This window comes from Oncorhynchus mykiss, chromosome 13 (assembly GCF_057628025.1).
Source record: "Oncorhynchus mykiss isolate SJ-2025 chromosome 13, ASM5762802v1, whole genome shotgun sequence".
Taxonomy (NCBI): Eukaryota; Metazoa; Chordata; class Actinopteri; order Salmoniformes; family Salmonidae; genus Oncorhynchus; species Oncorhynchus mykiss.
The window spans coordinates 65,383,800-65,396,450 of NC_143034.1; the positions used below are offsets into that span (position 1 = coordinate 65,383,800).

Below are 12,651 nucleotides of genomic sequence, written 5' to 3' on the forward strand. Positions count from 1 at the left end.
CAAGCAGAGGTCGAAGGTAAAAGTTCAGCGCAGAGAAAATGTGTGGTCAGAGAGGAAGAGGCGACCCTGAACCCAAATATGTCCAAAACAAGACCAAAGCGTTTCTATGGGTTTGTTTTGGACCTAAACTTGGCGTCTGCCTTCCCGCCTTTGGGATCTCGTCATTATATACTGATCTCTGGTGTGTTCTAATTCAATGAACTTCCAGTCCACAAGGTGGCATATAAAACATCAAATTACGAAAAAACGCCCAGAAAGTCATCAGTGTGCGCAAATCTAGTTGAGGGTGGTGAGCTGAAGAGAATGAGTTGTTACAGTAAGTTGTATAAATGAAACGTGTTACGATTATCAAATTGAGGTATTTTCCCGTGACTAGATCAGGTAGTTAGTTAGCTATCTAAAGTAGTAAAGAGTTCGACTAAAACAATAGAAATGCCATGAAAACGCTACGCATGTGCCACGTGGGGGTGATAATTTTAGCTAGATCCAGAATCTCCTCGTTGCCGCCAATCCAAATTAGCCTACATTAAGACTATTTTTGTGTATTTGACACTCATGTTTGGGTAAAAATGGAAGTAATATCGTCACCAAAAAAACTATTTCTATATGACTAACGTTAGCTATGCTACCAGTTTCTAAGAACTGGGGTTAGCATTTAGCCCAATTATTTTCTAACCCAGAGAAGGAGAACTTGAAATATTATGCAGCGAAAATAGTCAATTATATCAGGCTCGGATTTTAGTTACCTGTTGGAACACACAAATTATGATGGATTTGATCAATATCCACTTTGTTGGTTCAGATTTTGAATTGGGGCCAAAGAATGTGTCCTTTGTTCTGTCCCACACGTTTTGCGTTCCATGAATATTTTTACTGCATGTAGCTAGCGCGTTCCTTAGATATGTCGTATTGTACTCTGCGGTGACCGACAGTTCTGTCTCAAAATTGGTAAATAGTTGTCAGGAAAACAATTGCATTATGAAGTAATTTAGCGGTTTGAATAGCTATTGTTATTATCCTATATTTTTGCTATTTTGAGCTTAAAAACAATCATGTGTTTTGCGCTGGGGAAACATGTCATGTTTATTAGCTCGTAAAAGTGACTAATAAATACCCTTGAACCTTGTCATGCATTCAATCTTCATAAGAGCATTTAAGCCTACATATACTAAGTCCTCCTCCCAATCATGTTATGAATTTGTACAGTAACAGTAGATAAACAGTAGATGTCTCTCTCTCCCCACAGATGTCTGCAGCCAGTTGTCTGGGCACCCCACCACATGACCCACCACCAGAGGCCCACCATGAGCCAGTGCTGGCAGCCCTGGTCTTGTTTGAAAATGAATACGGCTCCTTAACTGGGCCAGCCACCAAATTAGAGCCCTTGCACAGAGTAACATCTTGAGTATGACTCTGACATCAGCACTTGTTCCTATCTCTTTCTGTCCCTTGCCTGGACGGCACACACAGACATGGTCAGTGGTCCTGCTGTCTTTTCTATATTTCTAACCTGAAGGGCACCTTGGGGTCTACTAACTTCGGTCAGGGGCTCTGTTTGTGTGTTTGTTTGTGTGTATGGTTTGATTGTAAGTTTCTGTTGTGTTTTGTTGAGTATTAAGACAACTTGTTGAACACGTTGCGTGCTCGCTGTTCTTTCTCAGTATGCCATGTGCAAGAGGGCAATGGCGTTGTGCTTTTTGCACATGGCCTCAACATCGATAATATCCTGGCTGTTGTTTCTCGGCTACCTCAGAATCATTGCAGTCACGATGACTTTTTAGACGTTTTCTTTATTTGAGTTTCTCAACTATTAATTTGTAATGAATGCTGTATAGGAAATATTTCCCATTAGTTGTGCTACTAACTTGGTTTGAATAATGAAGGATTTGTTTCATGTGGACAGAAATTAATCTATTGACCTCAATGCAACACCTTTTCCCCAGGTTTTTGTCTCTTTCAAATCCTTCTACAGAAATGTACAATGCTTGCATTATTGGTCCATTTGCAAGAATATTCTTAATTTTTTTGCTGTCACAGAAATGGATTAGTCTGTTCAGTCAGCTTATGAAGGCATATTTCTAGTGTGGGTATGTTGATCCCTGTAAAATTAATGTTCCACTATTACTCTGCATGTGTTCTGATGGCTAATGAATCTTGATCGTCACTAAATTTCTCAAGACCGTCTCTTTGCCTGTATTAGTCAGTGTATAGGCTGTTCAGCACACAGACGCTTGTCTTGAGCAGCCGTTACTGAAGCTCCGAGGTTGACAGGGCACACAACATGGCCATTCATTGTCAGAATGCAGCCATTAGGCCTCTTCCTGACACCTGTTCTTGTCACCGAGCTAATCCAGACAAGACGTCTGTCATAAACACGTAGGATGTGTGGGTTACTGACGGTACGAATGGGGAGGAGGTGATTTTGGGGATTCTTCAGGGCTATTACCCCTGGTTCTTCAACTTGGTCCCCGAGCATTTCATTTTATTCTGTACGTAAATTCCGAGACACTCCATTTAGTGTAATATTTTACATTTCATATGGTAGGTATTAATTTGTTGTCATCACCCATTTCGTGTAATATGTTACAAATTCGGAACATGTGAATTTTAAATTGTAAAACATATGATAGGTTACGAATTCTAGCTAGGTGGCTAAAGTTAGATAGGCAAAGGGTTAAGATATTAGGAATTGGGTTATTTCTATTAACATTTTATTTCACCTTTATTTAACCAGGTAGACCAGTTGAGAACAAGTTCTCATTTACAACTGCGACCTGGCCAAGATAAAGCAAAGCAGTGCGACACAAACAACAACACAGAGTTAGTTACACATGGAATAAACAAACGTACAGTCAATAACACAATAGAAAAATCTATATACAATGTGTGCAAATGAGGTAAGATTAGGGAGGTAAGGCAAAAAATAGGCCGTAGTGGTGAAGTAATTACAATTTAGCAATTAAACACTGGAATAATAGATGTGCAGAAGATGAATGTGCAAGTAGAGATACCGGGGTGCAAAGGAGCAAAAAAAAGAATATTTTATTTATATATATATATATATATATCAATAGGGTTAGCTAACATGTTAAGTAGTTGCAGGGTAGTTAAAAAGTTGCTAATTAGCTGAAATGTAAAAGTTGTTCGTGAGATTTGTACTCGCCACCTTTAGTTTGCTAGACGTTGGCGTTATACACCTAACCCGACCAACCACCCTACTTTCCTGTTTGCCCTCTGTCATTATGTAACCATACCAAATGTATCATATTGGAGTGTCCTGGATTTACATTTTAATGTGTTATGTCTAGTCTGGGACCAGCCTGTGCTTTGTTTTCTCTGTTATTGATAAGTTATTAGTTTATATTGTACTTGTTTTCACTAATCCTTGTAGGTTATTATATTACTAGTTCTAGTTCTGTTTAGAGCCAAGATCTAGTAACCCATGTTTGACACCTCAGAGAAGGGTGATATGAATTCAACTGAAATGTAAAAAGTAGACATCAAAATCAACTTTATCAAGGGTAAAGCCCAGCAATAACCTGGGGTTTTAGAGCCCTTGAAGCATTATCAGAAGTTAATTGACGTGAACATCTGTTTCGCTCCCTCCCAGTCTCACCGTAAATTCCACGCGCCCCGCCATGGGCACATGGGCTTCCTGCCCTGCAAGCGCAGCAAGAAGCACCGGGGGAAGCCCCGCAGCTGGCCCCAGGACGACCCCAGCCAGCCCGTCCACCTCACCGCCTTCATGGGCTACAAGGCCGGCATGACCCACATCCTGCGTGAGGTGCACCGCACTGGCCTGAGTATGTACAGTGTGGGATGATGTAAGATTTGGATAGAACAATGTATATGTGAACCAGGAGTAAGAGCCATGAGAGAATTAGACCTGGTCCCAGATCTGTTTGTCCTGTCTAGACAAGGATCTCTGAGAAGATGCTGTATGATTTCATTTCTGAATAATGGTGATGGAATCAAACCGCTGATGCCAGAGAGAAAACATGTGGCATTGACCATAGAGCCCAGCTCTGTTTTCAATCCTCTATTCTGCTCTGACATTGATATGACACTTTGTCGTTCCTCCTGTAGGCTACACACAGGCCATTTGTCTTTATTATTTTTGTGGCAACTGACCCATATCTCCTCTCCCAACAGAGCAAGCCAAACGTGAGTCTGTGGAGGCGGTCACTATCATCGAGACTCCGCCTGTGATGGTGGTGGGGGTTGTTGGGTACATCGACACAGTCCGTGGCCTGAGGTCCTTCAAGACCATCTTCGCCGAGCACCTCAGTGACGAGTGCAAGCGCAGATTCTACAAAAGCTGGTGGGGCACATTGAAGTAGAGACTGTGACTGACCTCTGTGCAGATGATGTTTGATGTTTTAATTTCTGAATAATAGTGTTGAAATCAAACCGCTGATGCCAGAGAAGGAGGGGGAAGTAACATATGACAAGAGATTATTTTTCAATCTCTACCCTGTATGTAAACTCTTCCAGGTACAAGAGCAAGAAGAAGGCATTCACCAAGTATGCCAAGAAGTGGACAGACGAGAGTGGCAAGAAGCAGCTGGAGAAGGACTTTAATAACATGAAGAAATACTGCTCATCCATCCGGGTCCTCATCCACACTCAGGTACATAGAACCCTCCTATCAATCATGTGATCCAACAGAAATCCTCCACTCCTATCCTCGGTGAGTTTCTATTGGCTGGTGGTATCCCTGGGGTTCATCTGTCTCCACCCCAAGGACCTCCCTTCAGAATGGGCACGGCTGTCTGACTTATAGCCTACCCAGCTCCTACCAGTCACATGGCAACTGAAAGGGGGGAAAACCTTCCCTAATCTCAAGGCCCGCGTTGCGAACAAATGTCTTCTCTCTCTCGCACGCACACATGCAGAGGAGTACTAGAGTATGGAGTTTCAAATTACAGTTTAAAAATACTCCTGTGAGGAGCAGTACCTCGACTGCACTTGAGGAAAGTTTGTGTTGGCAACAAACATTACTCAATGTTACTGATTGAATTCAGGGTATTGTCTGTTTGTCGAAGCAGTGATATGATTACTGTAAGATGTGGGGATAGAGCAATGTGAATCATGTCTCCAGTGAGAGTATTCGCCTGGTTCCAGATCTGTTCTAGCGGTCTTGATAATTCTTATCATATTTGGCAGATGTTTTTTTCTCTTTCTGCAGATGATGTATGATGTTTTAATTTCTGAATAATAGTGAAGGAATCAAACCACTGATGCCAGAGAGAAAAACATGACCATATGAGTCAAGGCCGCACAAATAGACGAGGCAATCGGAGACCTGACTGATGACTCACAGGACTGTAGGGTGAAGTTGCCTCTACACCAGGGCTGTCAAACATACAGCCCGTGGGTGTATAGATATATAAAACAATAATGTTGTATATATCATTTTAGATTTGTGTGTAGGAAAACAAACTTTAAAAGCTTTAAAATGACTAAAACCAAATCTAAACTGTAGAAATAATAGACCTACATTCATAGTTTCTTGAAGTTGTCTAGCTCGTTAATAATCTCCCAAATGAAAGCTAGACAGAGTGAGCATTGGAGGGGCTGGATAGAGGATGCATTTTTGCAAATTGGTGGCAAGTAAATATTTTACAAAATTCAGTGCGGCCTTCCGGATGTCGTTGTAGACTGACTGCGGCTCCCGGGGCAAAATGAGTTTGACAACCCTGCCCCAGGCGCTGATCTTGACATTTCCCCCAATAATGGGTAGGATTGGGGAAAGGGAAGCTAATCCTGGATCAGACTGAATCCTAAAATAAATAATATTTAGTCAGTGTGGAAGTGATGGGAGTGGAGGCACTAAAGTTGTGTGTGAATCTTGCTGGCTTCTGTACATTTATAATTGTGTCTCTCTAGATTCGCCTGCTGCCCCTCAAAGCTAAGAAGGCCCATATCATGGAGGTGCAGCTGAACGGCGGCACCATCTCCGAGAAGGTGGACTGGGTCAAGGAGAAGCTGGAGCAGCCCGTCCCTGTGTCCTCAGTCTTCTACCAGGACGAGATGATAGACGTCATCGGGGTCACCAAAGGTCATGGGATGAAAGGTAAGAGGTTTTGAGGTACTCGGTCGTCGAGGTAAAAGGGTCACCGTAGAAGATAGTCCTAGGTACAGATCTCCCACTCATCCATTTGTTCTGTCTTGCTACCAAACGTGACAATGTCCTCTGTGCAGATGATGTATGATGTTTTAATTTCTGAATAATAGTGAAGGAATCAAACCACTGATGCCAGAGATTTTTGTTGTTGAGAATGACCATATGAGTTGTCACTCAGCCTGGGGATGAGTGGGAGAAATCTATATGGACATTAATGACATGGCAGTACCATTGGTTATAATATCTCCAAAGTTGAGACATCTCTAGATCTAACAGAATGGCCCAAAGACCCAGAGTTTTTCTACTTGCGAATAATAATCTAATTAGTAAAAGATGCATGTCAATGTCTGCTGACTGACGGTATATTACTATTCAGCTATTCTATTGGCTGGTCCTGCGGTGTAACCCATTTCCTACTGGTTTTCCTATTGGTTGTCAGGTGTGACCAGTCGTTGGGGAGTGAAGAAACTGCCCAGGAAGACTCACAAAGGCCTCCGTAAGGTGGCCTGTATCGGAGCCTGGCACCCTTCCCGTGTGGGCTACACCATCGCCCGTGCCGGCCAGAAGGGCTACCACCACCGCACAGAGCTCAACAAGAAGGTCCGCAGCACCAAGGCTCTAGTTGAGATGGGCATGTGAAATTCATTAGTTGAGATGGGCATGTGAAATTCATTAGTTGAGATGGGCATGTGAAATTCATTAGTTGAGATGGGCATGTGACATTCATTAGATGAGATGGGCATGTGAAATTCATTTAGTTGAGATGGGCATGTGAAATTCATTTAGTTGAGATGGGCATGTGAAATTCATTAGTTGAGATGGGCATGTGAAATTCATTAGTTGAGATGGGCATGTGAAATTCATTAGTTGAGATGGGCATGTGAAATTCATTAGTTGAGATGGGCATGTGAAATTCATTAGTTGAGATGGGCATGTGAAATTCATTAGTTGAGATGGGCATGTGAAATTCATTAGATGAGATGGGCATGTGAAATTCATTAGATGAGATGGGCATGTGAAATTCATTAGATGAGATGGGCATGTGAAATTCATTAGTTGAGATGGGCATGTGAAATTCATTAGTTGAGATGGGCATGTGAAATTCATTAGTTGAGATGGGCATGTGAAATTCATTAGTTGAGATGGGCATGTGACATTCATTAGATGAGATGGGCATGTGAAATTCATTTAGTTGAGATGGGCATGTGAAATTCATTTAGTTGAGATGGGCATGTGAAATTCATTTAGTTGAGATGGGCATGTGAAATTCATTAGTTGAGATGGGCATGTGAAATTCATTAGTTGAGATGGGCATGTGAAATTCATTAGTTGAGATGGGCATGTGAAATTCATTAGTTGAGATGGGCATGTGAAATTCATTAGTTGAGATGGGCATGTGAAATTCATTAGTTGAGATGGGCATGTGAAATTCATTAGATGAGATGGGCATGTGAAATTCATTAGATGAGATGGGCATGTGAAATTCATTAGATGAGATGGGCATGTGAAATTCATTTAGTTGAGATGGGCGTGTGACATTCATTAGTTGAGATGGGCATGTGAAATTCATTAGTTGAGATGGGCATGTGAAATTCATTAGATGAGATGGGCATGTGAAATTCATTAGATGAGATGGGCATGTGAAATTCATTTAGTTGAGATGGGCGTGTGACATTCATTAGTTGAGATGGGCATGTGAAATTCATTAGTTGAAATGGGCATGTGAAATTCATTTAGTTGAGATGGGCGTGTGACATTCATTAGTTGAGATGGGCATGTGAAATTCATTAGTTGAGATGGGCATGTGAAATTCATTAGTTGAGATGTGAAATTCATTAGTTGAGATGGGCATGTGAAATTCATTAGATGAGATGGGCATGTGAAATTCATTTAGTTGAGATGGGCGTGTGACATTCATTAGTTGAGATGGGCATGTGAAATTCATTAGTTGAGATGGGCATGTGAAATTCATTAGTTGAGATGTGAAATTCATTAGTTGAGATGGGCATGTGAAATTCATTAGTTGAGATGGGCATGTGAAATTCATTAGTTGAGATGGGCATGTGAAATTCATTAGTTGAGATGGGCATGTGAAATTCATTAGTTGAGATGGGCATGTGAAATTCATTAGTTGAGATGGGCATGTGACATTCATTAGATGAGATGGGCATGTGACATTCATTAGATGAGATGGGCATGTGACATTCATTAGATGAGATGGGCATGTGACATTCATTAGATGAGATGGGCATGTGACATTCATTAGATGAGATGGGCATGTGACATTCATTAGATGAGATGGGCATGTGAAATGCATTAGTTGAGATGGGCATGTGACATTCATTAGATGAGATGGGCATGTGACATTCATTAGATGAGATGGGCATGTGACATTCATTAGATGAGATGGGCATGTGACATTCATCAGTTGACCAAGTGTTCCTTGAAAAATAGGTGTTTTGACCTCAAAGGGACTGACTACTTTGTAAAATAGTTTTCTAAATATATTATACTTTGTTAATGAACGATCTGTGTGGATGTTTGAGTTGCGTATTCAACTGGAATTAGTTTGGGTTCTGTTGTGACTGTAATTACGTAGAGGTTCATACTGTACTGCTTAGACTGAGGTTCACCACCATCATGCTGTTTCAGTGTTTTACTCTGGTCTACAGATCTACCGTATTGGCAAAGGGATCCATGTCCAGGATGGCAAAGTGATCAAGAACAACGCTTCCACTAACTACGACACCACCCAGAAGACTATCACGCCCATGGTAATATAATGTTATTGACATGGTACTGAGCCTGGAAATGATGTGCTATAACATGGTAACCATTCTAATTTTTACGGTTGGTTCAAACTTCTTCGGGATCGTCTCCCATCCACAGGACTGTTGGGCTAACGTGGGCTAACGTAGGCTAATGTGATTAGCATGAGGTTGTAATTAACATTTCCCAGGACATAGACATCTTATATGGGCAGAAAGCTTAAAGTCTTGTTAAGCTAACTGCACTGTCCAATTTACAGTAGCTATTACAGTGAAATAATACCATGCTGTTTGAGAGTGCACAGTTTTGAACTTAAAGTTATTAATAAACAAATTAGGCACATTTGGGTAGTCTTGAAACAACATTTTGAACATTAATGCAATGGTTCATTGGATCAGCCTAAAACATTGAAAATGCACTGCTGCCATCTAGTGGCCAAAATTGAAATTCCACCTCAGCTGGAATAATACATTATGGCCTTTCTCTTGCATTTCAAAGATGTTTTGTTTTTTTGTATTATCTTTTACCAGATCTATGTTATATTCTCCTACATTCCTTTCACATTTCCACAAACTTCAAAGTGTTTCCTTTCAAATGGTATCAAGAATATGCATATCCTTGCTTCAGGTCCTGAGCTACAGGCAGTTAGATATGGGTATATCATTTTAGTTGAAAATTGGGGGGGGTGGATCCTTAGGAGGTTTTAATGAAGTGATGCATCCTCTCGTTTGAACACCAGCTTTGTCTGACGTCACACTGTAAAGCCAAACGTAGAGGCCTGACATGCAAGATGGGTATATGGCCAGTATTTGCACTATAATAGAGTATGTATTGCAGGTTGTGGCCATTAATGTGGTGTACTACTCATTTAACCTGTAATTATTCATCCATCCTCTCCTGTTGTCTGTCTGTAGGGAGGGTTCCCCCACTATGGTGACGTGAAAAATGACTTCTTGATGCTGAAGGGCTGTGTGATCGGCTGTAAGAAACGTGTCCTCACCCTGAGAAAGGTACAGTGCCCATGTGTTAGTGACAACTACCTCTGTGCAGATGATGTATGATGTTTTAATTTCTGAATAATAGTGAAGGAATCAAACCACTGATGCCAGAGAGGAAAACATGACCATAGGAGTTGGATGTAAAAGCATGAGATATATTTGACCTTGTGTTGAACTCTAACTACGTGTGTGTGTGGTCATGTACTTCTCTCTCACAGTCCATGCTAGTGCACACATCACGGAAGTCCAAGGAGACCATCGACCTCAAGTTCATCGACACCACATCCAAGTTTGGCTACGGTCACTTCCAGACCCCCCAGGAGAAGAGGGCCTTCATGGTGGGTACCGGCTGGGTTTGGGCCTGGGTGGAAGGGCCCGCTGGCTGTAGATGGATGTGGGAGTGAGCTGAATCATTGTAGAGGGGAGTGGGACTGACGGACAATGTTAGTGATGGAGGAGTGGGACTGATGGTCCATGTTAGTGATGGAGGAGTGGGTCTGACGGACAATGTTAGTGATGGAGGGAGGAGTGGGACTGACGCACAATGTTAGTGATGGAGGGAGGAGTGGGACTGAATGACAATGTTAGTGAGGGAGGGAGGAGTGGGACTGACGGACAATGTTAGTGAGGGAGGGAGGAGTGGGACTGACGGACAATGTTAGTGAGGGAGGGAGGAGTGGGACTGATAGACAATGTTAGTGATGGAGGGAGGAGTGGGACTGATGGACAATGTTAGTGATGGAGGGAGGAGTGGGACTGACGCACAATGTTAGTGATGGAGGGAGAAATGGGACTGATGGACAATGTTAGTGAGGGAGGGAGGAGTGGGACTGACGGACAATGTTAGTGATGGAGGGAGAAATGGGACTGATGGACAATGTTAGTGATGGAGGGAGGAGTGGGACTGATGGACAATGTTAGTGATGGAGGGAGGAGTGGGACTGATGGACAATGTTAGTGATGGAGGGAGGAGTGGGACTGACGGACAATGTTAGTGATGGAGGAGTGGGACTGATGGTCCATGTTAGTGATGGAGGAGTGGGTCTGACGGACAATGTTAGTGATGGAGGGAGGAGTGGGACTGACGCACAATGTTAGTGATGGAGGGAGGAGTGGGACTGAATGACAATGTTAGTGAGGGAGGGAGGAGTGGGACTGACGGACAATGTTAGTGAGGGAGGGAGGAGTGGGACTGACGGACAATGTTAGTGAGGGAGGGAGGAGTGGGACTGACGGACAATGTTAGTGAGGGAGGGAGGAGTGGGACTGATAGACAATGTTAGTGATGGAGGGAGGAGTGGGACTGATGGACAATGTTAGTGATGGAGGGAGGAGTGGGACTGACGCACAATGTTAGTGATGGAGGGAGAAATGGGACTGATGGACAATGTTAGTGAGGGAGGGAGGAGTGGGACTGACGGACAATGTTAGTGATGGAGGGAGAAATGGGACTGATGGACAATGTTAGTGATGGAGGGAGGAGTGGGACTGATGGACAATGTTAGTGATGGAGGGAGGAGTGGGACTGATGGACAATGTTAGTGATGGAGGGAGGAGTGGGACTGATGGACAATGTTAGTGATGGAGGGAGGAGTGGGACTGATGGACAATGTTAGTGATGGAGGGAGGAGTGGGACTGATGGACAATGTTAGTGATGGAGGGAGGAGTGGGACTGATGGACAATGTTAGTGATGGAGGGAGGAGTGGGACTGATGGACAATGTTAGTGATGGAGGGAGGAGTGGGACTGATGGACCATGTTAGTGATGGAGGGAGGAGTGGGACTGATGGACAATGTTAGTGACGAAGGGAGGAGTGGGACTGATGGACAATGTTAGTGATGGAGGGAGGAGTGGGACTGATGGACAATGTTAGTGATGGAGGGAGGAGTGGGACTGACGGACCATGTTAGTGATGGAGGGAGGAGTGGGACTGACGGACCATGTTAGTGATGGAGGGAGGAGTGGGACTGACGCACCATGTTAGTGATGGAGGGAGGAGTGTGGGTAAGTAAAGGGGAAGGCTGTAGGGTTATGTAGGGACAGCGTAGGTTGGGGTGGAGGCACTGAAGCGTTTGTGTGAAGGCGGACACCCTGTATCGAAAGTGACTACGGCATGACTGTTGTCCTAGTCATTGATAGTACAGGAATAGTGATGAAAGATTTTCCCGTGTTTGTTGGAATACCTGTTCCTGTCAAACCCTGTATCTTTCCAACATCTTCAACAATCAATACTTTTTTATTTTGCTTGACCCCCTGGTGTGATCTAATGCTATGACAATTGTGTAATTGGCTGTGTATTAGCTGGATTCTGAATAGTGCTCAGAAAAATAAGGTAAAGGGAATTGAGATGTGGAATTAAAGGGATGTGGACTAGAGCATGATGGGGAACGAGGTGGAGTGGTGCTCTCCCTAACGCGTTCCAAATGGCACCCATAGTGCTCTGGTAAAACGTAGTGCACTATATAGTGTGCCATTTGGGATATTACCCTCGCTCTCAGCTGACATGACCCATGTCTGGGTGAACCTGTTCCTTTAATACTGGACTTCTGTTGACCCTGCTGTGACTTTTGACCTCCAGGGCCCACTGAAGAAGGACGTGCTGAATAAACTGCCCGCCGAACCATTGCCAGAGGATGTTTAGAAGTGATGGTGGTCCACCGTTCTAACTAGCTCAACAGAGAAACAAGTTCTTATAGTAACAGTGTCCTAATAAAACAGTCTTATCTATCCAGGTGGTGTTTGGCTATTCTTTTCA

At 43.1% G+C, this 12,651-nt stretch overlaps 1 protein-coding gene and 1 non-coding gene across 3 annotated transcripts; both read left to right on the top strand.

Annotated features, from left to right (window-relative positions):
- The first annotated feature begins 48 nt into the window (after positions 1 to 48).
- LOC110486871 (large ribosomal subunit protein uL3) lies at positions 49 to 12,623 on the top strand. Of its 2 annotated transcripts, none has more exons than XM_036941610.2 (11): positions 49 to 316; positions 1,247 to 1,475; positions 3,611 to 3,803; positions 4,153 to 4,321; positions 4,495 to 4,630; positions 5,890 to 6,076; positions 6,567 to 6,727; positions 8,800 to 8,901; positions 9,811 to 9,906; positions 10,113 to 10,232; positions 12,475 to 12,623. In XM_036941610.2, the coding sequence occupies exons 2-11, from the start codon at positions 1,473 to 1,475 to the stop codon at positions 12,535 to 12,537; spliced, it is 1,230 nt and encodes a 409-aa protein (XP_036797505.1). In that variant the 5' UTR covers positions 49 to 316; positions 1,247 to 1,472; the 3' UTR covers positions 12,538 to 12,623. The 2 variants fall into 2 exon arrangements, with proteins under 2 accessions (XP_036797505.1, XP_090053313.1); XM_090197187.1 differs by having other exon boundaries at positions 228 to 316; positions 1,247 to 1,482.
- LOC149978970 (small nucleolar RNA SNORA71) lies at positions 11,986 to 12,111 on the top strand. Its single transcript, XR_016486155.1, has one exon. It is a non-coding gene; the product is annotated as a small nucleolar RNA SNORA71 (small nucleolar RNA).
- Positions 12,624 to 12,651: the final 28 nt, after the last annotated feature.